General features: G+C 45.1%; 1 protein-coding gene across 4 annotated transcripts; it reads left to right on the top strand.

Moving 5' to 3' along the window:
• Window positions 1-5,032: 5,032 nt before the first annotated feature.
• bcorl1 (BCL6 corepressor-like 1) lies at window positions 5,033-23,880 on the top strand. 4 transcript variants are annotated; one of them, XM_035160663.2, is made up of 12 exons: window positions 5,033-5,195; window positions 11,994-12,076; window positions 12,179-14,749; window positions 15,032-15,164; window positions 15,462-15,935; window positions 17,911-18,098; window positions 18,363-18,653; window positions 18,767-18,933; window positions 19,324-19,469; window positions 20,065-20,142; window positions 21,121-21,292; window positions 22,115-23,880. In XM_035160663.2, the coding sequence occupies exons 2-12, from the start codon at window positions 12,071-12,073 to the stop codon at window positions 22,482-22,484; spliced, it is 4,596 nt and encodes a 1,531-aa protein (XP_035016554.2). In that variant the 5' UTR covers window positions 5,033-5,195; window positions 11,994-12,070; the 3' UTR covers window positions 22,485-23,880. The 4 variants fall into 4 exon arrangements, with proteins under 4 accessions (XP_035016554.2, XP_035016555.2, XP_035016553.2 ...); XM_035160664.2 differs by lacking the exon at window positions 5,033-5,195 and adding an exon at window positions 5,288-5,732; XM_035160662.2 differs by lacking the exon at window positions 5,033-5,195 and adding an exon at window positions 8,538-8,712.
• The last annotated feature ends 263 nt before the right edge of the window (window positions 23,881-24,143 follow it).

A 24,143-nucleotide genomic window follows, 5' to 3' on the forward strand; every position in this document is an offset into this window, starting at 1 on the left:
TATTTTTTTTGCCTTGAGCCATATTCTTCCATTTATAGCCATTTTGAGTGGAGCTCTGAAGCTTCCTTAGATGCCAGTAAGGGAAGGGCCATAAGGCGCGTTGGAAAATGTGGGGATGACAGCTGCATCTGTTTATCATGTGGGGTACAATAGCACACCTTGAGAGGCAGCCAGCGCTCGCATTCTCACTGATCCTGGCTCCAGCACTGCGAGCCAGAATTAATAGACAAGGCAGATTCATATGTGGGCAGGATCAAAATTCAAGATGTGCGAGATCTATTCCACGGGCATGTCAAGTAAACATTTCAAATTAATGTGACGGCAAAGCAAATGTGATATATCCACATCACTACCCTTGCTTGATCAATTACAATTTCAAATTACTGATTGTCAAGGCCCAACATGCCATTTCATTCCATTTTTCATTCCAAATGACCACAAATGTAAGATATTTTTTTACAACACAGTAAAATGAAAGAAATCTTCATATCTAAGGAAATCATAACAGAGAGAGTTTGGCATTTTAGCTCGATGAATGATTTACAAGATAAATTTAGTATAAAAAATAGATGCTGATTAATTTCTTTCACTTATTTGATTCGATTGATTTTTTAAGATCTAAATCTGGTAATCTTGTAATAGACTTGTGATTCAAACAAAATACTTTATTTTAATATCAGTTCAAGCAGTTTCTGAAAAGTTTCTTTTGATAATGGTATTATAAATAATTCAGTGTCCATCTGAAATGTTATAAATTTTTTTCAGTTGATCTTACTGAATGTAAAATATTTTCTACTCAATCTCAAAAGACGACTGACCTGCCTTCCATCCCATCCACATTGAATGGTATAAAAGAACCCTGTGGAGTATACATTCAGTGTTTCTCAGCAAAAACTCCATGTGTGCGTCCTTCAGCTTAAACACTATGATTAAATTCCTTCCGTGTTAAACAAAAAAGCAGATCTTAAAAAAGATGTGAAGTTATGCAGTATTAACTTTGCAGTCCTCTTGTTTTTACCCTTGTTGGCTTACTGCTAAGTTTGTTAGGGTGTTACCTCCCCCAGCGGTCATTCAGTGGAATAGTTAGAAACCTCACAGGATGATAAAGGTTCACTGTGGAGTCTTTGACCTCTACTTGTGCCATGGAGCTGTTGTTTTTGGGTGGGTTTCACCCACAATCCATATTCCTGTCCACAGTTTTAAACAATTCCTCTGATCTACAGGTGGCGGCAGAGGCCAACACAAGTCCAATGCAAACCCGCACCCTACCTGCAACCACAGTGGTTGGCATTGAACCGACATGTTCCCTGCAATTATCTCTATGCAAAGTCGGACCTGATTCAACCAGTTATTGTAAGTTCCACGACCTGACCCATTCTGAAACATTGAAACACATCGGGCATAGTCTTCAGCCAGTCACTTTGTACAGAGTTTACATCACGGCTGGCCTGAGGTTTTCTGCCATTTTGCATGATTTACTGAACCACACAGGTTTGTTGATGCAATGCAATGTACCACAGATAACCAGCTTTACCTTATCAGTCCATTTATCCTTGTTTAAAAAATCGTGCTTTTATTTAATGTTACATTTTTTGTGTTCCCATATTTCAGCCGCTGCCCAGACTGCTTTTAGTTCTTTTTGCGGGTTACCCATCACGTTCCCAACCAGACTCTGGGTGGCAGTTATGTAAGAAAAGCAGTAATGCATTAGCAAAGGCAGGGAAGAAGAAATATATTTGCAAGAAACTGTGGATATGAATAAACGGTGCTATAACTGTAGACCCCATGCAGAGAGGCTGGCCTGCAGAGCCTCTGTATATATATGTCGACACCATACATGCCATCTCCGTCATGGGCATCCAAAAAAAAATGTACATTTGAAAAATTCCGCTGTCATGTAGTAGTTGTTTGGGAAAATCCACAGACCTCACTGTTAACAGTCGCCTGGTAGAAAATTCCTTACTTTAAATGAAAATGGCTCACAGTAACTTTTTATTACCCGGAGTGGTTGGAGTATTGTTACTGAAACGACGTGTTGTTAAATGAAATTCACCTCATTGTATTGGGAGAAACAGATCTCTCAAAACCTGGCCACATTAACTGAAAATTATCTGCAAGGCTGCATACCACCTTGAGGTAAATGTTTACTGGTACAGTAATGCTGTTTTCAGACATGAACTCCGGAAACGTTTGTCCAGGTATTTATTGAGGTTTGCCTTTCACATATGAAGAACGCAGTAGTAGATCGTGTGGGTCAGACGCGTGCACAACAATAGGAGCCTTTCTGGAACATTCAGATGAATGGTGGTGCCTTGGTAGAGCTGGCAGGAGGCAGGACATGATGAATACAATTTTGCTGCGGAAATCATGTGTTTTGTTGATAGCAAGTCAACACCAGAGTCTGCTCTTATTCTGAAAGTCATTTGTGTTCCCACACACAGTGCCTCCTGGAAGATTTCAGGAAATTATGTAGGGTGTAGTGACACCATCGGCCCCGTCTCATCAAGAAGTTTCTATCCTGGCAAAACCTGGTCCTTTACTTCACCAACAGCTCTGATTTGTTCACTGACTTTGCCCAATTTTTCAAACCTCTGATAAGTTGCCAGGATGACCTGACCTTAAGTCATGTGAAAGGTCATTACAGCAAAAGATTCAAACAAAAAACAAAATGTATTTCCAGCTTTACGTGCATCTATGTCACTGATAATTATAAGACATGTTTGTACATCAGTGTTTTTGCCATCTTCTATATCTGTACTTTTGGAAAATCTCGTTTGTCCCGTCTACTTCGTCTATGTCATGTTGCCAAGAGAACAAGCAAAAGCTATTTTTGAACTGTGTTGTATGAGCTCCCTTCAAAAACATTTAAGATCTATTATTTACTAGCAAAACAGAAATATGCATGTCCATTTGTAAAGACACTTCATGTTTTAAATTTCACAACAGGCAGGTGGACACTTGTGACATTATTTGAATCTTATGTGGTGAGACTGACAATGATAAAATTATTCCCTGCTCACAAATATGGGAAACAGCCCTTCCTCACATGTACCAACACACACCCACGCTGCTTGTGCCGATTCTGCAGGTGAAGTACAACTCTGAAGTGCCTTTTGTTAAAAGCTGCACCTGAACTTCACTATTCTTTTCTCACTGGAAATTAGGAGAGGCGCTGTAACCCCTGTCCAAAGCTTCCTGTCGCAGCAAATTCACTGACACCTCCTCCAAAACGTACCGGACAAAATGCTATAGGACAAATGCGGCAAACCTGTGATACCTGATATGTTTTCTTGGAGCAGAGTTACTCCGCTGTCAAACTCATGTAAACTGCTTGAGAATTAACAAAGGCTGGTCATAAACATGGTTAGGTATAAAGATAACCAGATTCAGAGAGAGAGATCTATACTTTTATAATTTTGACTGAGCTTAAATAGATGCTGTGGCTCTGTTGGCCCTGACCTATTGGGCCCTTTGATATACTTGGCAGCTCTTATCAGTAATGCAGCCATAAAATATGAAACACAGATCTAATCGTTGCCTAAGTTTAGCTTTAATAAACCAGTTGGCTTTACCTGCCAATAGCAGAACACTGATCTTAAACCCATTTTTGGGAATGCCCCTCTGGAAATCAAATCAGAAAAAGGCCGTGATAAGTGGGTTATAGAGGATGTCATGGAAGACTAAAGGTTCCAGTTTGTGGTTTTTAAACAGTGTGTAAATGATCATAATTAGTGTGAATATATTGTTAAAGGGATAGTTCAGAGAAAAATTCTAATTCACTTATTATCTACCCACCACTATGCCGAGGGAGGGATGGGTGAAGTGCCCCTTAGTTTCAGGGGTAAACAGCGTTGCAGCCAAATCCAATACAATTGAAGTAAATGGTTACCGATTCTTCGAACGTAAGAAAAACATAAAATGTCTCCATACTGCTCCTGTGGTGTCATCCAAGTGTCCGTAAGCCGCAACATTCAAATTCCATTCAAAACGATGTCATTTACACCATATTTTAGCCTAAATATCTGCTATCGGAAGTAGTGATGCTACTGCACGCACAGTCTTGGGCGACAGCTTGTGTGCATTGTGTGTGTGTGAATGGGAAGGTGGTTCCAGAGGAGGATATCAGAGCAAAAACATGGTGTAAAAGATGCCGTTTCGAGTCGAATTTGAATGTCGGGGCTTATGGACAGTTGGATGACACCAGGGGAGCAGAACGGAGACATTTTATGTTATTTTTCTGTTGTTTATTCCAATTAAAGAAATGGTCACCAGTTACTTCTATTGTGTTGGATTTGGCTGCAATGCTCTTTACCACTGAAACTCCTAAAGGGTTTTGTGGACTCAAATACTTCACCTACCCCTCCATCGGCATAGTGGTGAGTGAGTGAATTTAAATCACTGAACTATCCCTTTGAAGTAATATGTGGCCAGCGTAATTGGACTTGAATACACGTACATTTATTCGACACATGTTTAAAGGTTCAGTGTGTAGAATTTAGTGACCTCTTGTGGTGAAGTTGCATGTTGCAGCTGAATACCCCTCACCCCACCCTCCCCTTCCTAACATGAAAGAAAACCTTTGGTAGCCTTCCGTTGTCATAAAAACTCAAAAGGTGTTTAGTTTGTCCAGTCTGGGCTACTGTAAAAAACATGGCAGCCTCCGTAGAGAAGACCCGCTCCTGATGTAAATATAAAGTATTTAAATGTAAAGGGCCCTTTCTAGGGTAAAGAAAACGACAATTCGCACAATTTAGATGAAACACACCAGTGAAAACATCCCTGGGATTATTTTAAATTCAATTTCTGCCAATAGATCCCTTTCCCCTAAATGCTACACACTGAACCTTTAAGTCTAGTCCAGGCAGCATGTGTTTGTCTCCGGTGAAGTGTGGGACTCTTCGTGTGAACCTGCTCCAGTGACAGCTTCCAGCCCACCGAGCACGGCTCTGTTTTGTTATTCACCTGTAGGGCTTCACCCGGCGCTAGGACCCAGGGTGCGCGATTTTCATCTCCAGCTGCTGCAGACCGAAAACTGGCAATAAGGGAAGATCGCGAGGACAAGCCAAGATTGCACAGTGTATTCATTCTACTTCAAAATCACATCCCCGGCCCCTCGCGGAAACCTGCGTGCAGACAACAATAGCTTGTTGCGCTGTGTGCAGGCGCTGTGGCCGGAGACGGGCTCGGAGCGCAAGGTAAGACGGTGCAATACCATGCGATTACTAATAACAAAGGCGTTACGGGCGAGCAGGGGGCATTAAAGGGGGCATTGCACAACGCGATTGAGGGCGAGTAAAACTCTGCCAAACTTTGACCTGGATATTCGTATTTTTCCAGTTGTCGGTTGTCTCGCAGGAGTCGCGGTGCACGTCTCGCTACGCTCTCCCGCGGCATTATCGTGTAGGCTCGTGTCACATGTAGCCAAGTTGTGCGCGGAGATGACACAGCCTGCGCGGGTCCGCTGTCCACGCTGTGTCGGCGGTGGATGCGGTGTGAACGCGGACACGGTCGCCACGCATGGAAGTGATGCATTTCCCCATTTGACACCATCCGCACGGAGCATCGCGTTAACCTGACGAACACAGAGCCGTCAGCCCCCCCACCGGACTGCTCCCGCGGCCGGGCTGCCATCCTGCCTGCGGATTTGTTGGAGAATAATTCATCACTTCTACCAAGATGGAAGAATAATGCGCTCGGTTCCCACTCAGCCGTCCTCCCCCAGCATTGACCAGGTGAACCACCAACTTAGACGGGACATCCTTTCGCCGCCGGAAACCATGGCGGCCTAAATAGGGTCGATAATCTCCAGTGTGACTCCCAGATAGATGGACCATGTATGTGCCCACTTTAAGGACGACATACTTCAGGGGGGGAGAGAACAGGCCTTCGAAATAAACACTGTGCCTCCATGTGAGCTATCGCAGTCATCTGAGTGCATGTGCCGAATACCACATCCCTGCTCGACTAATGTATGATTGAACGCATAACAAGTTATTCAAACCCCCACAGCTTCAGTCGTGCGATGTGGAGCAAACTCGTATCAAATCGGTGAAGCCCCCGAGCAGCCGGTCACTACCGGGATCGCCGAGGTCTCCGGGTTACCCCCCCGGCTCAGACACAATGCGATGTGTCAGCCTGCCGACTTTGCGAGACTCCTGCTTTGTGCGGACACGGATCCTCCGCGTCCTGCGCTACGTGTGAACTTGATCGGCGTTTTCCTCGGCTTCCCCACATTTCACGTTTGGCCATCTGTCAACGATTTCCCCGCTCGCACGCAGCCATTACTGCGCGAACGGCGAAGGGCATGTCGGAGGCTCTCGCACGCCGATCCACTCCCCGAAAGGGAAGCGGCGAAGTAGTTTGTGCCCGCGCTGCTCTCGGCTGGATGGACGGGGATCGCTGCCCCTCTGCACCGCCCCGGTGGTGAGGAGGATCGACGCGGATCGAGCCCCCCGTGGTAAACAAACTCTTCTCGGGCACACGGCGTCGTCTGCCTCGCTGCGTGCGGACGGTTATTTCCTCAGCACCACAAGTGTTGAGAAAAGTAGGAAATGTGTTGGCCCTTAAGCGGTGGGTACCCGGTGTAAACAGCAGGCCTGCACCGCTCTCTGGATCCAGGTAAGACAAGTGGCCTAATTACAGCAGAGTAACCTGCATGCTGCTTAACTACAGAGCCACAGTGTGATTATGGAGCAGGAGAGCTCAGGATCCTGAGGTTGTTTGTCTTTGGGGGGGAGCATCCTGTGCCCTGAGGACTGGTGTGATAAAACTTTTGTCTGTTCGCCTGGGTCTGACTGGCCGTTGCAGATGTGTTGTCATTCCCCTCACAACTGCCCACATGAGCTGTTGCTCCTCAAACGTCCTCTGCTCCTCTGTCTCTGGGACAGTCAGGCGTCAGTGAAGGAAAAGACTGTGCACCTATTCAAAGTGAAGATGGTGGAAAAAGTTAGAAGTAAAAGGTTTTATTCAGACATAATGTGAACATGATTTGACCTCAGCAGAGGTTCCTCTCTACATCATTGAGACTTGAGATTTGTTTCTTCCCCCGGGCTCTTTGTGTTGTGGCTTCATAAAGTAGCCTGTCTGTCTTCAGCTGTGTTAAATGCAGATGTAAAACAAGGATTATTGTCTGTGTATAGGCTGAAGGCTTTCGTCCCTAAGTGGCTCGCCTTGTCTTGATTGTGTGGAATGTCTGCCACAGAACTATGGGTTAAAACTGAAATGCATATAGTTTTATCCTGACTGTAGTTTTGCTCAGAGTCATCTCGACTGTAGAAAACCATGGGCACGACTTCAGTTCAAATCGGACCTGACCTGATAGTAACAGGAAATGTGATTTTGACACACTGCACTGACACAAGTGAATGATGGTGAACTTTATATCCAGTGCAGAGTGAGTGAGTTTCTCTCTTTTGGCCCCTCATGCTGTCAAAACTCTGTCCAGGCCAAACCCAGGAAATGGTGAAAAAAGATCACATGGTGCAGTTGGGATGTGGTTGTCAATCATGAATCATGAAATCCAAAGGAGTAAAGTTGTCATGTGTCTACACAAATTGTCTCATTTCTTCTATTTTGGACAAATCGTGCGCTTTAGTATTTTTGTGAAGGACAAGAACAACTTGAGGGCTTAGATAATGATCCAGAATCTACAGATTCCTATAACATCGCTTCAGGTTTGCAGGGGGATGTGCAAAATACGTGTGCTGTCCATTTAATATCAGCCAGAGAGGAAACAGAGGTGGAATTGTTCAAGTTGCTTGTTGTCACCTTGTAAGCGAATGTGTTTTTATGCCACTGAAGTGATGGAGGTCAGTGCATGCATGTGGCCTGTGAGCCTCATGGGAAGTCAGTGAAGTTAAACCCATGGCCTCTGCACAGATCACTAACTTATTTAAAGATAACATCGTTGCAAGTTTGGAAATCCTGCACAAAAACCCCCCAGTAAAGGCTTTGAGTGTTTCCCTCCATCTACTGGAAGCTGCTCCGTGTGTCTGCAGCCCTCAGCAGGCTGATCTGAATCCCTCACACACCCGGACTTCCTCGTGTTAACTTCCCTGCAGCGGACCCATAACATCTCTCTTCCTCCTCTGGGTCTCTATATCTCAGACATCCCGTTGAGCGACCATCACCCACGGGTGCTGACTGCGAGCTGCCCCGCCTGACACTGGCGCACAAACACGGGCTGTGTGGCACCCGCAGCCTCCCTCGCTTCATAAAACCCGCTGCGGCTCCTTCCTCCATTGCCCACATGACCCCTCTGTTATCAGTTTAGCGCACCGTTACACTCTTCTTTTTTTTGGTCGCGATCCCCAATTCCCCTTGAGCGGCTGGAGGCCCGCGTTGCATGCCGGTACCTGCAGTCCTCCCCCCTCCCAGCCTCTCTAGCGTGTAATCCTGGGCGTGGATACCCGAGCACTACATCTCCCATGCTGTCCCCGTGCACCCTCCTGCCCCCCTCTCGCTCTCCCAGCAGACTGGGAGACCGGAGATACGGAACGGACTGTCTTGGCGACCCCCCCCCCCCTCCCTCCCTCCTCCATGCCCTCCCCTCCAGCCCTCCCCTCCTCCTCCCTTTCTCCCCCTCCTGGACTTTTGAGAACCGTCGAGATCGGCGGAGGAGCCTCGGACGGCGGAGGCGAAGAGGCTGGACTCGGCCGTAACCGAGTCGCGGCTGCATTGTCGTTCAAACATGCCATCTGGACGAGCGGCTCCGTAAGTGTTTGTGTCATGAGACATCTTTTATTTTCACCTCGCCGGCAGATTATTCAGTAATTCTCTGAGAGGGAGAGCAGAGAGTCGTCCAGGGGAGAGGAGAGGAGAGGCGGGTCGGTGGCGGTGGCGGGGGTTCCGTGAATGCCGTCCAACGCCGAAGTGTTTCAGTCCGTCCAAAAGGGGCCGGACACGGGCGAGCACTTCACGTCAGGTCGGCCGGGGGATAAATAACAGTAGCTGCCTCAACGTGTCCAAACCACCGGGAGCCACGCGAGGGCTCCGCGGACACTCCGCTGCGCAGGGAGGCTGGAGGCTGGAGGCTGGAAGCCCGGACCCGCGGTGATGGTGGTCAGTGTGCTGCCCTCTTTGTCGCGGCCGCCCCGGCAGCACGAGCAATAAGTTGTCGCCCACCCCGTGGTGTAGTTGTCCAGCATGGCTACTTTCTCCATGTTTGTGGGGAAACTCGTTGCTCCAGCGGCTCACACCCATTATTGTGTTTATTTAAAACCAGGCAGAGTAGATCTGACTTGTCGGGGGGGGGGCAGATGAGCCGGGACGGCGGTGGTCCGGAGTTAGTTTGCATCGGTGTTGACTCACCTCATCGGGCGGTGGAGGGGTGACACTCGGTGCTCCGCGGACGCAGCCTCTCGGTGGGAGAACCCCCCCCTCAAACATCTGTCATTCCCCTCGACACACTTCAAATCCCCCCAACTCCTCCGTGGTGTTTATTCGGAGGATTAGACGGAGCCCGTTCCCTGCCTTGTGGCCGCGTTCTCCCGTGGAGGGACGGGATCACCTGGGTGCCACACGCCGCCATCTCCACGGAGCACCCGGAGCTCTCCAGAGTTTCTCCGTGCTGATACTGTGCATCGGGGAGGGAGACGTGTTGTCTTTCGCGAGTGTCCCGGTGTCAGAGCACGCGTGTGGTTTATCGTGCACTTCTCAGATTTGACATTGGGACGTGTGTCTGTTGTGCTGGACAGACGGTGATCAGACCCGAAGGGGGGGGGCAGGGTGGTTTGCTCCCTCATCGGGCTCCACTTTGTTCCGCTGCTGCTGCTGCACATACATCCACTGGCCTACACCAGAGCGGATGAATTCAAATGTTGTCCTGGGAGCAGATCGCAGCACAAAGACAAACTATGGCTGAAAGAACTGTTGTACACGGTGATGAATGCAGACCCTCCTCATCCCCCGGACCACCACCCCCCTCCAGTCCACCCTCGCAGACACCAGCAGAGATCGGTGTGTCAGTCATCATGTGCATCATCTCCGTTGAGGGTGAAACGTGTTTTCATCCCCCATCAAAGCTCCGATATAGATTTTGTGCCTCGGCTCTTCCTCTTTCGTCTCATTTACTCGCAGATGCGCTCGCCCTGCGCTCACCTCTTACTTACACACCCCGCTGCTGTGCTGTGTGTGTGTGAGAGTGATGCAAATGTTTGTTTTCACAGGACATCAAACTAGATTTAGTGCTGGCACCATGTCATTCATTACAGGGTTTGAATTGAGGTTTTCATTCTGCTGTGGTGAAGAAGCCCTTTGTTTGAGTTTAACAAGTCATGTGTGGGGTTTCATGTCTAATTTGAGATAAGAATGATGAGCACTTAACATTATATGACCCCCCCCCACACATTAAAACTGCATTTAACAGAGGTGGCTGTACTCATGAATTATTAACTGTCCACTGATAGATAATCCTTAATTATATTAGCAAGTAACAAAACCTTTGCTCGCTGTCAGTCACCCACTTTTCACTAGAGTGTTCAGGTCTCTATCATTGAAGCTGCCACTCACTCGTAAAAAAGATGATTTGAGGGATCACGGTTGATTGTGTCATGGATGGATTACTGAAGGAGCCTATCAGGACAGGCCCAGGGGCCCAAGCGGTCGAGGGCCCCTGAAGCATGAGCCTCGGTTTGAAGTCTGCTGCAAGCATTTCTCATTGAGAAATCACAGGGCTGAGTCAAAGCTAAGGATGCTCCAGTTGTGTTTTTTATCCTGACACCCTAACATTGAGAATCTGCTGATACAGAGACCGATCTCATATTAATTTATTATCTCTTTGTTCATTTTTTCCCGTGGCATAGTTCAGCTACAGTAAACCTGCATTAAAGTTATTGAAGCAATTTAAAGTCCCCCTCCACTCAAAAACGTGTTTGGCTTATTGTTCCTTGACTTGAAAGTTTGACCTTCACTGTGCAGAATAATGTATGTGCAGAGTTTGGCACCAGGAGGCTGTTTTCACATTAATCTGCTGAAAGGGAAAGTTTCTCTGTTTTTTTTTTCCCACTTCATAAGTCTGAGACATTCAAGCACCAGCATGATTTGTGACATCAACACTAGTTTGGAGCCAATCACGGCCCAACGTGCAACTTATGTGATGTGGAAACATGTAGCCTCCAATGCACTTAAATAGAGAATTTATGGGCTTCTCATTGAAGTGAGAGGCATCTTGTGTCCAACAGTTGAAATGAACAATATTTGCATATTAATCCATGCTGTTTTTTAAACGAGGGACAAGGAGCATGTGGTTTTATCAATTCTTAACTAGTTACTTGATCTTTTTGGTGATATCAGACACATAATCGTTGAAAGCGGTGTATTCTTGTTTCTTAAAAGCTGTCAGGAGGGGACGTTAAAATATGTTTGAAAGCAGATTATCCCTACTCGACAAAAAAGAACCTGCATCACAGATCTGCTTTATACAGTTATTTTTAATGTCTTGTATCATATGTTAGTGTGTGAGATTTCTACAAAGAGAAATGTGAGTGGGGATCTGTTGTGGCAGGAATGTTTGAAGAGGATTTAGACTGTGAAAGAAATGGTTTCAATCAACGACAGAAATTCACATGTTTCTACCTGGAGCTCGTTGGCTCATGATGCTTCCATGATGCATTAGGTCTCATTTCACCGATTGAATATCTCATTTTTAGTAAAGACTTTTCACATTTTTGAACACTGATAGTTTGAATCTGTCCCTGTCTTGTGTGAAGCCAAATAAAACTAACAGAACAAACACGTTCCTCAGTCCATCACGCTTCTCTCTGCTAACCCGAATCATCTCAGTGCTCCGAGGAAATTGTCGCAAATCTGCCTGCGTGTCTCAAAGAAAGGAAGTTTTCAATTACCCAATGTAGGTTACTCTGAATCAATTACTGTTGCATAGGACACGGCTTATTCCTTCACGAGGGCTTAAATAAATGTCTTCTCTATAATTGAAACGACAACAGCACTAACAGTGATTACATTAACTGTTCTTTTTCTCTTTTGTTTTGCAGCGTATCACTGAATTTTGAGAAAAACTCGCCCGACTGACTCAGCTACCCCCAAGGCATGTTGTGTTAAAAAAACACCTATGCAGGTAATGGAGTTATTATCATTATTGCATTTAGTTTGCTAGATTACAGCATCCTGTCCTCTTATCTAATTAACACTGGCCTAATTAACTTCTTTTATTGCTCAGGTGGATCCTACACTAATGAATGTAGGGGATGGAGGCACGGTGAGCAGAGAGATCAGTGCTCCAAATAAAGCGTCCACTAGTATGGTGGGAAATCCCCCCCAGACGCTACCCTCTGAGTTTAGAGGAGATGTTACCCTCAGTCAGCAAAACAAGACCACTCCAACAACAGACTGTAAGACAGCGAAAGCCTGCCTGGACACTAGCAATTACAACCACAGCCCAGAGCTTCCTTCACCTCAGCAGCCCAACAATGCGCCAGTGTCAGGCTCAGAGAAGAGAGCAGACAAAAGGGCAGAGGCCCCTAAACTCAAGGCTGACGCTGCAGCCGTTTTCCCCACTTCTCAGTGGTCAAGTGGCGTGAAAGTCGGCCGGGAGGACTCACTCACCCCCTGTCACAGCAATGTGACATCCAGTAAGAAATCACACCCGCAAACACAATCGGTGCAAAGTGTTTCCCCTGGGTTTCAGTGCTCCGCCATGTTTAAACCAGCCCAGCCTGTTGCCTTTCTTCCTTCCACTAATTTCGCCTCGCCACTTTGTAAAATCACTCTTCCACCAGCATTGGGTCAGATTGCAGCGCTGAGAGAAGCCACAGCCAATCAGTTTCAGAAAGATATTCAGCCTCAAAGTTCAGGTGTCGGAGGCACGTCGCTCATGCGGACCTATCCCTACCAGTTCTCTGTGGGACGGTCACCAGCTAAAGATAAAAAAGCAGGCACATCAACCTCAAAACTTAAATCTAACCATTCATCGAGTAAGAACACCAAATCTGCAGGAGAGCATAAATCCTTAGCCTCAGTGGTAGCCTCACCAGCTATTGCCCTACCGTTGCAGCACCCGTCATTAACCTCTGCAGCACCCACCCACTACACGCTATCTCCCACTGCTGCCATTTGCTGTGGCTCTGCACTTGCCAGCATCACCTCTCAAAGCAGACTGCTGAACCATGTGGAGAAAGGCAACAGCATAGACAAGACGACTATGGGCTCTCTTAAAACCGCACTTCCCTCCGCTTCAGAGGACCACACAGCTTGTTCCATTGAGTCAAGAGACGTGCCTCTTGATTTGTCCGCGAAATCAAAACGTCCAAAATGCATTAACGACCCTCCAGTTTCTCTGATGGAGCCTCATAACACTGAGTCAAATCAGCGAGATTTTCTGAACTCAAAGAGGACTCATTCCTCAACTTACAGCTCTGCCGTGCAATACCCTATCCTACCCAATACCCACAGAAACGGGTCCCATCAAAAGCAAATAAATAGGCCTCAGAATCACCAGGTCCCAGAGCCCAAACCAACCTGGGGTAAGGGATCTGCACAAGACCCCATAAAAAACATCCCTGGAACTTATGTGGGTGTGGCGAGCCCCATACTGGCTTCTACTCTGCGGGGCAAAGACGGAAAGGGGACCTTTGCGGATGAATTTCAGAGTTTTGCGAAGCAGGAGTTTATATCTATAATTGACCAAGGAGAACATCTGGCCTCAGGAGGAAAGAAGCCATCCTGTCTGATGAAGGGCAACCAGCATGCTCACAGCGTCAAGCCTGTTAAAAACACCAGCACAGCCATAACTAAGAACTGTCCATCTAAAGCAGCCCTAACGACTACCCTGTCGAGCTCTGCCAACGCCCAGAAGTCTGCACCGGGCAAAACAGCAGTGCCATACTCGACCACTGTTGTCAATCCAGCCTGGCAGCAGCCGTCTCATCATCCTCACCAAGCCTCCTCTGCTCAGAGAAAAAACACCCACGGATCCACAAAGACAAAGGGCAGCACAGGTACAGAGGGATCCAGGTTGCAGAGCGCTCATCACAGCCCGTCCAGTCAGGAGGAGGAGAAGTGGGAGAGAACGAAGTCTCCGCTGTCGAACCTCACATCCATCGTGAAGCAACAAGCTCTGGAAACGACAGCACTGAGCGCTGAGGGTAATACTCAAGCTTCACCTGTTGCATCCAGAAAAGCTGATGTTCTGAAACCAGTCGCGGGGAGTCAAGACACACAGACTAAATACCCACCTTACTGGTCTGTGGAGAAATGGCCGGGTGTACCATCTCCAGAGGATTTAACTCAAACAATGAAAAGACACGAGAAGGCGAACGCCACCGAGCCTCTGGAGAATAATACAGAGTTACGCACCAGTCAAGGGGAACACATGGGACTACAAAAGAAGCAAGGCTCTTCAAAGCCCGCTGGGCAGTCTCATCTCTTCGGGAGCAATGGATCAACAAACAAGAACAGGATGGAGAGCAAACTAGCCCAGGTGTTAGAGGGGGAGACATTGAAGAAAGAAAGTGGGGCAGCAGACAGTGCTCCCAGTGAAAAATTGGAGGGCATGGTGGCGTCTATTCTAACGGGCCAGTGTGCCAGGGGAGGCGACAAGTTTGAGAAAAAAACAAATGGAACCAAAGAGGAGTCGCCAGCCAAAGCAAAAGCTGCTGCCATCAAGCAAAAGAAGACGAGTCCTAAGAAGCCAGTGAAGGAGAAGTCGCCCACAGAGCCGTCGAAGAAGGCGGCAGGAAAGAAGAAGCAAGACGCAGAAAGTACTCCGACCAAAGTGTCCAGCGCAAAGAAGGTGAAGTATCTGTGTGTTTAATGTCCTAAATATCTCAGTTAATTTCTCACAATCTCCCTTTGATAGAATTTTAGGGAAATATTTAAGGTAGCAATCACCTTTTAAAGATTTTAGCTGTTGAATCTGCCATACAGCGCTCCCTTTCAATAACATTAATCTACAAATAGTGATGTTTAATTCTAAGCGTTTATTTTGAGTCTGTCAGATGCTCCATCTCATGAAAGCTCTGTGATCAATAGTATCCAATACAGCACGCTCACCTCAGTCTCCTGTGTATTTCAGCAGAAGAAACAACCTGCACCTGTGTTGGAGCAGAGTCTGTCGGCGAGAAAACTTTACCCACAGAGTAAAGGGTCGATTCCAAAGGACAAGACCAGTCCCAGCAAGGTTGAGCAACCAACCCCGAAAAAAACAGGTACAGTCTTTGTTTTTGTTATTGTGACATTTAATGCTCTGAAAAATCTTACAGCAGCAGCAAAACTGTCTGTTATCTCTCGCAGATCATTAAGCTAGTGTTTGATAACTCTACCTTCTCAGAGTTTTAGCTCTGGAGATAACAGCCTGCAGTCAGCCTGCGTAGTCTGGTAGATGATGTGTATTTAGCAGTCAGAAAATGCCTCACAGTCTCTGAATGGCCTGTTTTTCATGTCTCTGTCATGATTCTACGCATAAACGCTGGTGTGAGTGAAACAATCCACTGTGATTTAATCAGTTACAGATAGTGGCAGCAGTCCTCCTAGTGGGGAGACTCCAGTCTCTCTCAAAAGCCCCACCGTTTCCAGGAAGGACACTGACGTTACAGAGGGCTCCTTCCCGAGACTGAGGAGAGGAAGACGGCGAGCCGATGAGGCTCGACTCGACCTCTGGGGCTTTGCGACACCTTCGCCTCCACCCCCACCGATGCCTCCTCCACCTCCAACTTCCCCGTCACCTCCTGTGACTCCCACTCAACCCGTCCGCCGTCCGAGAGGGAGGCCCCGCTCGAACCCGCTGCCAGAGCGAGCGCATCAGGGCAAGGTCAAGTCATGTAGTGCAGAGGGTTACACGCCTGCTCATAAGAAACGCCGGCGATGTCGGAGCACGAAGTATCAGACTGGAGATTACATCACTGAGAAAGACAAGATGGAAGATGGAGAGCACCCTGAGGAATCTAACTCCCTGAGGCGGGACAGTGGAACTCCAGCAGGTACGGTCTCTCAGTTTCTCTCAAAGATTTAATGAATTGTTTCTAGCCCAAGTTTTCATCAAAGTCTGTTGGTAACAGATGAAAAGTATTTAGAAAATGATAGTGTGAATCATCAAATTTTAACATAGAATCTTATTTGTATCTTTAAACGATGCAGGGCTGAAATAAAAATTTGATTGAGCAACTAATTGTCACAAAAGTTTAATTAGAGCCCCAATGACAGGTTGGTTAATTATTGATTATTAAATGGGTGATGTGTAAGTTTTTGCTATCGTTACAGAGCCAACGTCACCATTAAACAGCTGTTCAGGGAAACACATTTATTATTTACTGGCAACTATTTAGTTAATTGATCCGTTGTTTGAGTAATCTGGTAAGAAACATTCCCCAATTCCAGCTTTTCAAATGTGACTATTTGTTTCAAATAATTGTAAAATAAACATGTTGAGTTTTGGACTGCTGCTCAGACTGGGCCTGAACAGCAGGTGGTGGATGTTTTTCATGAATATCTGTCATTTTAGAGACAACGAATTAATCTGTTCATCGTAAAAAAGAAAGAGCAGATTAGTTATATTAAAAATTACTGCATTTATGAATGACAAAATAATGGTTATAATCCTTTAAACACACAGTTGGTAGCATTAGTTGGAAACAGTTTCACAAATAAGCCTGAGTTGTTCTCCTCTATTACTGTTATATATTAATCCTCTTTTGGCCGCTGACCAGACTAAGTGACAAAACATTTGGCTCTGCTGGCTCGTGACAGGCATTTATCATCATTTCTGACGTTTAATAGACTTAGTGATTATTCATTCTATGAAAAATTATCTAATGAATAAGTCTGTACTGAAAATAGTTGCAGCCCTGTTCAAGTCTGTGGAATAACTTAAACATAATTTCATGATTTAATTAACTCAAGCCACCTGATATTTGGTGTCACTGAGTCTTTGGAACTAGAAATAACGCATTGACCCATTTACCAGGTTTTTGTACATTTTCAAACATTCAAGTAAATACTTTTCTTTCAGAAATGCCAGAATGTTTGATTAAATAAATATATTGAAACAAAATAGATTGATATTTTACCTAAATATATCATTTGCATTAACTTCTGATCATTAGGGATTTCTGAGCCCAGAGTGTGTTCAGTTAGTAATGGACTTCTGGATATGTAATGATAAAAAAAAAAAACGTAGCTTCTGTAATTAAATAGACTCTAACAAATTGAAAAAAGGATTAATAGAACATTGTTAGACCCTTTGAAACTAGAGTATACATATAAAGCATATGATAAGAGGCTAAGTTACAGAGTATGCAGTGAACATGCAGTGAACATGCATGCATTAAACTCTCAGATCCAAGTCACAGGTACACAGAGAAGCCAGGTGTTAGACCGAGGTCGACCTGCTCGCTGAGAACTGAATGCCTGTTGCCAAACGTGCTTAGCTCTAGAGGAAAGAACTGGTATTATGATGAGGCCTGTCTGTCTATCGAGGACAGTAATAACTTTATTGATAATTTAATGACCCATGGTGGGATTTCTCCTTGTATTGCTGATGGCCAGTCCGAATATGACAAATGAGTCAACATATGAAAGAGAGTGACTCTACAATGAAGCAATGACACTAAACACAATTTTAGAGATCTCATAAGTTCATTATGATGGTGTGGTGGGACGGATTATACTAAAGCAGGCTATCACAGTCTAGGTGACGGGAAACACTGTATGACACACAAGGTGTATATCTTGAGAATTGTAAATGTCTCTACGTTCTAAGACGAGGATGATTGGTGCAGGAAGTACCGTCTGTCTGATGTTGACAAAAAAAAGGGCCTAAAATATTTCATGAGAAAGCGGATGAAGCTGCATCAGTGCACCAGATAAGATGGGTGGTGGGTGTGGTGGGGTATTGAAATATATTTTCTTTCTTCATCTGTTTGATGCACAACCTCCTTTACTGTTTTGTCATCACAGATCCACAAGGGGATCAGTGTCCGAGTCCCACTGCCTGCAGCCCGGAGCCTCCTCCACGGAAATCCTCATTCACCCGCTCAGGATCGGTCCGCTACCATGAGAGCGAGGTGTCTCCGGAGCGCAGCGATAAACCTGCCGGGAAGAGAAAGTTCAAAAGCAAGCATTTAAGTGACGGCGATGAGCCGAAGGTAAGTCACCTGCTGATGCTGCTTGTTGGATAACAGTTCATTAGAACTCATACAGTGTTGATAGATGTATGACACAGTGTACCACGTATATATATAAGCTTACAGTGCCCCCCTGTGGCTAGACATATGCCATGTTTGTCACATGTGTAATGGCAGCTACGTTATTACAGCACAGGTCTTTGACAAGTGGAAGCTGTTGCCATATCCTAGCATCACAAGAGCTTCTCACTTCACTGTGTCCTAATCAATGAATCATTATTTCAGATTAAGATTAAGACCAAACGCAGCAGCTTGGGCAAGCGAGGCGCCTCACTCGCCCTGGGTGATGAAGGTGCTGATGTAAAAAGAACAGAAAGCCCCCCTCCCCCTCCCACTCCCACTCCCACTCCCAAATGTTTGCCAGCATCTCCATCCAGTAAGAAAGGCTCATCAGGAAGAAGCAGTGGTTCAGAGTCTCCTCCCAAAAGAGTCATTCCTCCGGAGGTTCGTCGACTTATCGTCAATAAAAACGCTGGGGAGACTTTGCTGCAACGCGCTGCCCGCTTGGGCTATCAGGTAAAATCCCGCTTATTTAAACTTGTGTAGTATCGTTGAACATTTATCTCCAGTAGCCACCGTACGTCTTTGAGACTTATGACACTGTCTGCGTGTCCTTCCTCTGTCCGCAGGATGTGGTTCAGTACTGTCTGGAGAAGGACATCAGGGAGGTGAATCGCCGCGACAACGCTGGTTACACAGCTCTGCATGAGGCCTCCTCCAGAGGCTGGACTCAGATAGTCCAGATACTGCTGAAACATGGAGCAGACGTGAACTGCAGCGCCCAGGACGGAACACGGTGAGATTACATGATGCATTATTCAGCGTTATGGTTGTGATAAATTGATTTAAAATAATTTATATATATATTAAGTAGCCATTGGTTATTTGTAAACAACATATGTACTAATAATATCTATATTGTGTTCTATTTGTTATATATTTTTTAACTGGGATAAATATTTTGTGTTTATTAACATCAGAAATAATCAAAGATCAATAATCCAGGTCTCTTGGGTTCCTGTTGTGTTTACTGTCTAAAACGGAGGTTGTACATTTATTCAAATGTTTAAATTCCTTCCTTCTCTTTTTTTCCATTTCTTTGGGGAGTATAGAGTTGTTGTTTAGCACTTTTTCTTTAGATAAATAGATAGATGTCATGTTCATGTCTCGTTGTTTCTTCCACTAGGCCTCTTCATGATGCAGTAGCGAGTGACAACCTTCCAATAGTCTGGTTGCTTCTAAACCACGGTGCAGACCCGACTCTGGCCACCTACTCTGGACACACACCAGTCAAACTGGCACATAGTCTCGGCATGAAGACCTTCCTCACAGGTACAATTCAATTTTTTCTCTTTTTCCATCATTGGAACTTATTTTTGGATAAATAGAATCATTCCTCCTCCTCATTAAGGTATTTAATATAAAACAGACTAAACTCATTCCTCACATCATCAGCAGTCACTTCAGACACTGTTCACAACAGGCTGGAACAAAGCTTCTTGAAATCTTTTATTTTCACAATTCAGGCAGTGTCTCAACACATAAATAAACTCTGAACATTCCCATAACAGCAGAGTCGTAAAATCTTCCATCCACATTGAACTTGACATTAACAATTTGAGACAACAGCAGAGTAAAAGGTGGAGCTCACCTTCATGACGTTTAGGTGAGTTTACTCAAACAGATACAAACACGTCATCTACAGCTCAGGTCACTTTGTGTTTCAACATCCTTCTTTATATTTTTTCTCTTTGCAAAACAAACTGATGTGTTACTTTCAGTCTTTTCACTTTTCTCATCATGAATTTCTTCTTGGCTCTGACAGGTACACAAGCATTAGTATTAGGACTATCATGAGTTCAGTATCAGTAATAACATGCAAACTTAACTTGGGTCAGCGTATAATACAAGATTGTTTCTTTTCCAGAATATTTCACAGAACTGGAAGGTCGAAATGAACAGGACTCCAGTTTACCCTGGGATTTCTACAGCAGCTCACTGTTTGGTAAGAAACCTTCACACGTGTTAATTTACCTGATCTGATTGTCTCTCTGTTTGTCTTTGTCAATCAAAAGGTCTGTTTGAATATGTAAATGTGGTGTTTAAAAGGTGGTTGTTAGCTCATTCCTCCACCGTCAGTGAGGCAGACGAGTTGAGGCTTGTCGGAGCAGTTAGTTTGTAGGCTGGGCTCAGGCTCAGCCACTGGGATGTGGCGAGCTGTTTGCCTCGTGCAACAGCCACAGGCAACCAGGGGAAGAAAACCAGGACTCAAGAAGAGAAGGAGACATACGCTGTTTTCAGACATGATCGTCAAAGTTCGGGTAAAGTCTGGACCGAGTTCTCCGGACTTTACTCAAACTTTGACTTTTACACATCCACAACACAGCTGGAGGTTCTCTGCACACACACACGTTTACAACAGCAACAAATCCTCCAGATTATTCAGGCGAGAGGTGGAGCAGCCGGGTGGAGCAGACAGAGGCAGGAAGTGACGTATTCATTGTGATCATGTTTACAGCACCCGACACCGTCGTCAGCTCTTAAATGTTTTTTAATTACAACTAGAAAAATGTAGGACAAATAGATGAAAATAAGAACATGTCTCCACCAAAGTAAATTAAGTTATGAAGGAAAATCAATTTCCTCTCATGTCGAGTGCTTGCAGGTTTTACAGTTAATGTCTCTACTGCAGTTAAAGGTCCATCACTTTTTTCCTGAATGAAAAATAACATCCACAAGTTAATGAGACGCAGATTATGTGTCTTGTTTTATGTCTCTGTGTAGGATGCACTTAACTTCAACTTGCGACTAACACTCAGAGTTTGTTTTCCATAACTGATAAGCATCGCCAGAATCACGTAGGCTTCATTATAGGTGGTGTGACTTTAACGTCCACTAGGGGGCGTCCTTTCCATGAGTACCACAGCAGCGCAGCAGTGTGTCCGCTCCATCTCTCCTCACCTCAGAGACTTTCTCTCCACAGAGACGGACCAGGAGCCGTGTTGGGACTTCCTGCTGTCGGAGCAGAACCAGGAGCTGGAGGAGAACCCGCCAGTGAAGACCGAGCACGACTCGGACAGAGACTGTCTCCTGTTCGAGTTCTCGTCTGAGCCGCTGCTTCCCTGCTTTCACGTTCAGGTGTCACTAGCACAGGGGTGAGTCCAGACATCGTTAGTACAATCAATTCGCACCAAATCCTTATAATTTGTTAATTTAATAAGATTCCAATCAACATCTGCGTCCAGTCGTGCAGTAATTGCTGATTTTTGGAACCTGATAACTTTATGAATTGTGTTAAAGTGAGTCTGATATTTTTAACTGGAGTTAAGAGTGTTTACATTTAGCATGATGCTGTTACACTCCCCATATACATTGGTGTATTCTCAGTTTTGATGTAATAGCACAATGTTTTCAAATATGGGACCAATTTAGGTAATCGATGATGAGAGTAGTTACGGATCGCTGTGACTCATGTGCTCTGAGTACCTTTAGTTTAGAACATGTTTTTGCTGCCTACCTTATATTTTATAGAGTTTTGTTGTGGTTATGTAGTTTATTTGTTTTTTTTTCCTGTTTACACAAGAATAATAAAAACAACAGTAACATGGTTAAACAAAAAATCCCAGCTCAGATCAACAAACAAGATTTTTCACGATGTTTAGGAGACTCATAATGTGAGATAAATCAGGTGTAGGGCTTCCAGGCTGTGTAGAACTCATCTGCTTTGTTTTAATAGAATAAGCAGGAACACACATGTTCTTTGATTTTTTTATAAGTTAGAATAAAGAAATTAGATCGATACATGTCATGGTACCCAAAGATTCCCAGACTTTTACACAAACAAAAAGTATTGGGCCATAGTATTTATTTATCTGGAGATGTTTGTGTTGTAAAACTCTGTTAATGTTTAACCAAATCTTTTTTGTTTTTGTTCTCTCACCCAAAAACCTTTATCTTGACATTTCTCTCTCGCGCAGCTTTTGCAACTGGTTCCTCCTGACAGACGTCCTGAAGCGCCTGAAGATGTCTGCGCGGATCTTCCGGGCGCGTTACCCTCACCTGGAGGTGGTGAGTTTGTCGCGAGCCGAGCTCTGGAAACAAGTGTCGGTCAGCCAGGTGAGCTCGGCTTTGGCTTCACCCTACAGAGGCAAGAACAAAGATGAGGAAGACAAGAAGGAGGAGGAGGAGGAGGAGGAAGAAGGACTAGTGGAACTGGTGCGCTGCGTCCCGGAAATCCAGAGACTACTGGGCTCATCCATTCACATCCTGCAAGAAGATGACGAGGAAGAGGAAGAGGAGGAGGAGGAAAAGACACTGACAAACACAGGGAAGCCTCACAGCCGATAGCCTCTGCTGCATCGCACTCCTCCATCAAGTACTTTGTGCAGGCAGCAGCTCAAAGGAAACCTGTCCGTCCATTGTAGCGAGCGTCAGGGGTTTGAATTCCAGCTACGGCAACGGCTCGACACTCCACCAATAACCTTTGACCTCAGACAGAAGGTGACTAAGAGATCACCACACGGGAGTGGTCTGTGCAGGAAAGCAGCTTTCAGGTTCCTATCTATAGGTATATTTGAATAAATGAGAACTATTGAGCAAACCTTTTTTTATGGATAATGTATGTACATGGTAGTGTATATGTATATCTTGCCATCAGGGGAAAAACACATTTGGTTATATAAACGGATTTTTGTGGCAAGGACCGGATTACGTTTCACTTTTTGTTTTGAGTTTGTTCCTGAGGGGAAAGCGATATTTTTTGACGGGAGACTTTTATCTTGATGAACTCTTGTGTAAAGCTCAGACTCTTGAGTCAGGGAGAGACAGACGTCTGTCGACCTGTGAGACCTGGAGACCTGCAGAGGAGCGACCACGGCACATAATCATCAATCATGATTTCCATGTTCTTTCTTTCTTCATTTTTGACTTCATCACGCTCCAGATATCGTCACTGGATGGACCTAAGAGCTTAGGTTGTTTCATCTCTCCTCCACATTTCACGAAGGAAACCTGGGTCAACTGCCCCTGGACCTTTTGAGATTAAGTTTGTTTCCAGAACCAGACAGAAACAGTTGTAGTGTTCTCCACTCCCCAGGTTGCGCTCCCTCCTGAACTGATACAGAATCCTGTGGATCTCTCTCAGAGGAAACGTTGGACCGTCTCTTGAGTCCAAAACCTGCTCCTGAGTCCAAGCAGCTGAGACGCCCTCGTAACTGCAGCCACGGCCGCCTCCCACGTCCCCACGTGCTGTTTCCAGATCCTAGAGTGCTTTGTGTTGCAGTGTTTTCTCTACACTGTTTGTTGTGCTTTATTTAATAGTCATTAATATATTTGACCTCTTGTGTATCTGACAAGCCTATCTATGAAAAAAAAAAAAAAGTTGCTTTGTATGGTTGGTGCTTCATTTTGAAAATGTACTTATTAGGATCCCTTTATTCTGAGATTTTCCTCCCTCGTTCAAAAACAGTATTTCAAAACAGCAGGAGTACAGTTTTATTGTACTGGTGCTACGATAGATTTTGTGTTGACAATCAATGAAGTTTTTGGTTTGAAGTCACAAACTAATAAAAAAGATATTTAAGATGAAGAGACTTACGGTGTAAAGAAAAGTATAGTTTAGTTAAAGAGAAGCGGGACACAGCGAGACTGAAAGACTGAGCAGCGCGTGACATCCTGAAAGACTTTTATTTGATTCTTTTATAAGAAATCAACAAGAATAAAGCATGATTGTGAATCAGTTTAATCTCTTTGTTCTGTCCGTTTACGATGATGACTTCAGTGTTCATGGTGTAAAGCTTCCTCACGTGTTTTTCCAGAATATCCCTCTGACCTCATTTTTCCGAATAAGTATATTTATGAAGTATTTCACTGTATTTTTAACGCTTCTGAATCAGAAGGATGATAAATAAATACTATAAATCGGCGTCGCCATGGTGCCGTAGTTCAGGGCTCATATGTATAATCATGAGGCCTCTAGTTTCCCATCATCCCCTCTGCTCTCCTCCA

This window comes from Hippoglossus stenolepis, chromosome 7, assembly GCF_022539355.2.
Source record: "Hippoglossus stenolepis isolate QCI-W04-F060 chromosome 7, HSTE1.2, whole genome shotgun sequence".
In the NCBI taxonomy this organism is placed as follows: domain Eukaryota; kingdom Metazoa; phylum Chordata; class Actinopteri; order Pleuronectiformes; family Pleuronectidae; genus Hippoglossus; species Hippoglossus stenolepis.

Excerpts from the sequence above, each read along its gene's own strand:
- bcorl1 (XM_035160663.2), top strand. Across the intron at positions 15,936-17,910 it reads GGACAGTGGAACTCCAGCAG|ATCCACAAGGGGATCAGTGT; the intron begins GTACGGTCTCTC and ends TTGTCATCACAG. Across the intron at positions 18,934-19,323 it reads AGCGCCCAGGACGGAACACG|GCCTCTTCATGATGCAGTAG; the intron begins GTGAGATTACAT and ends TTCTTCCACTAG.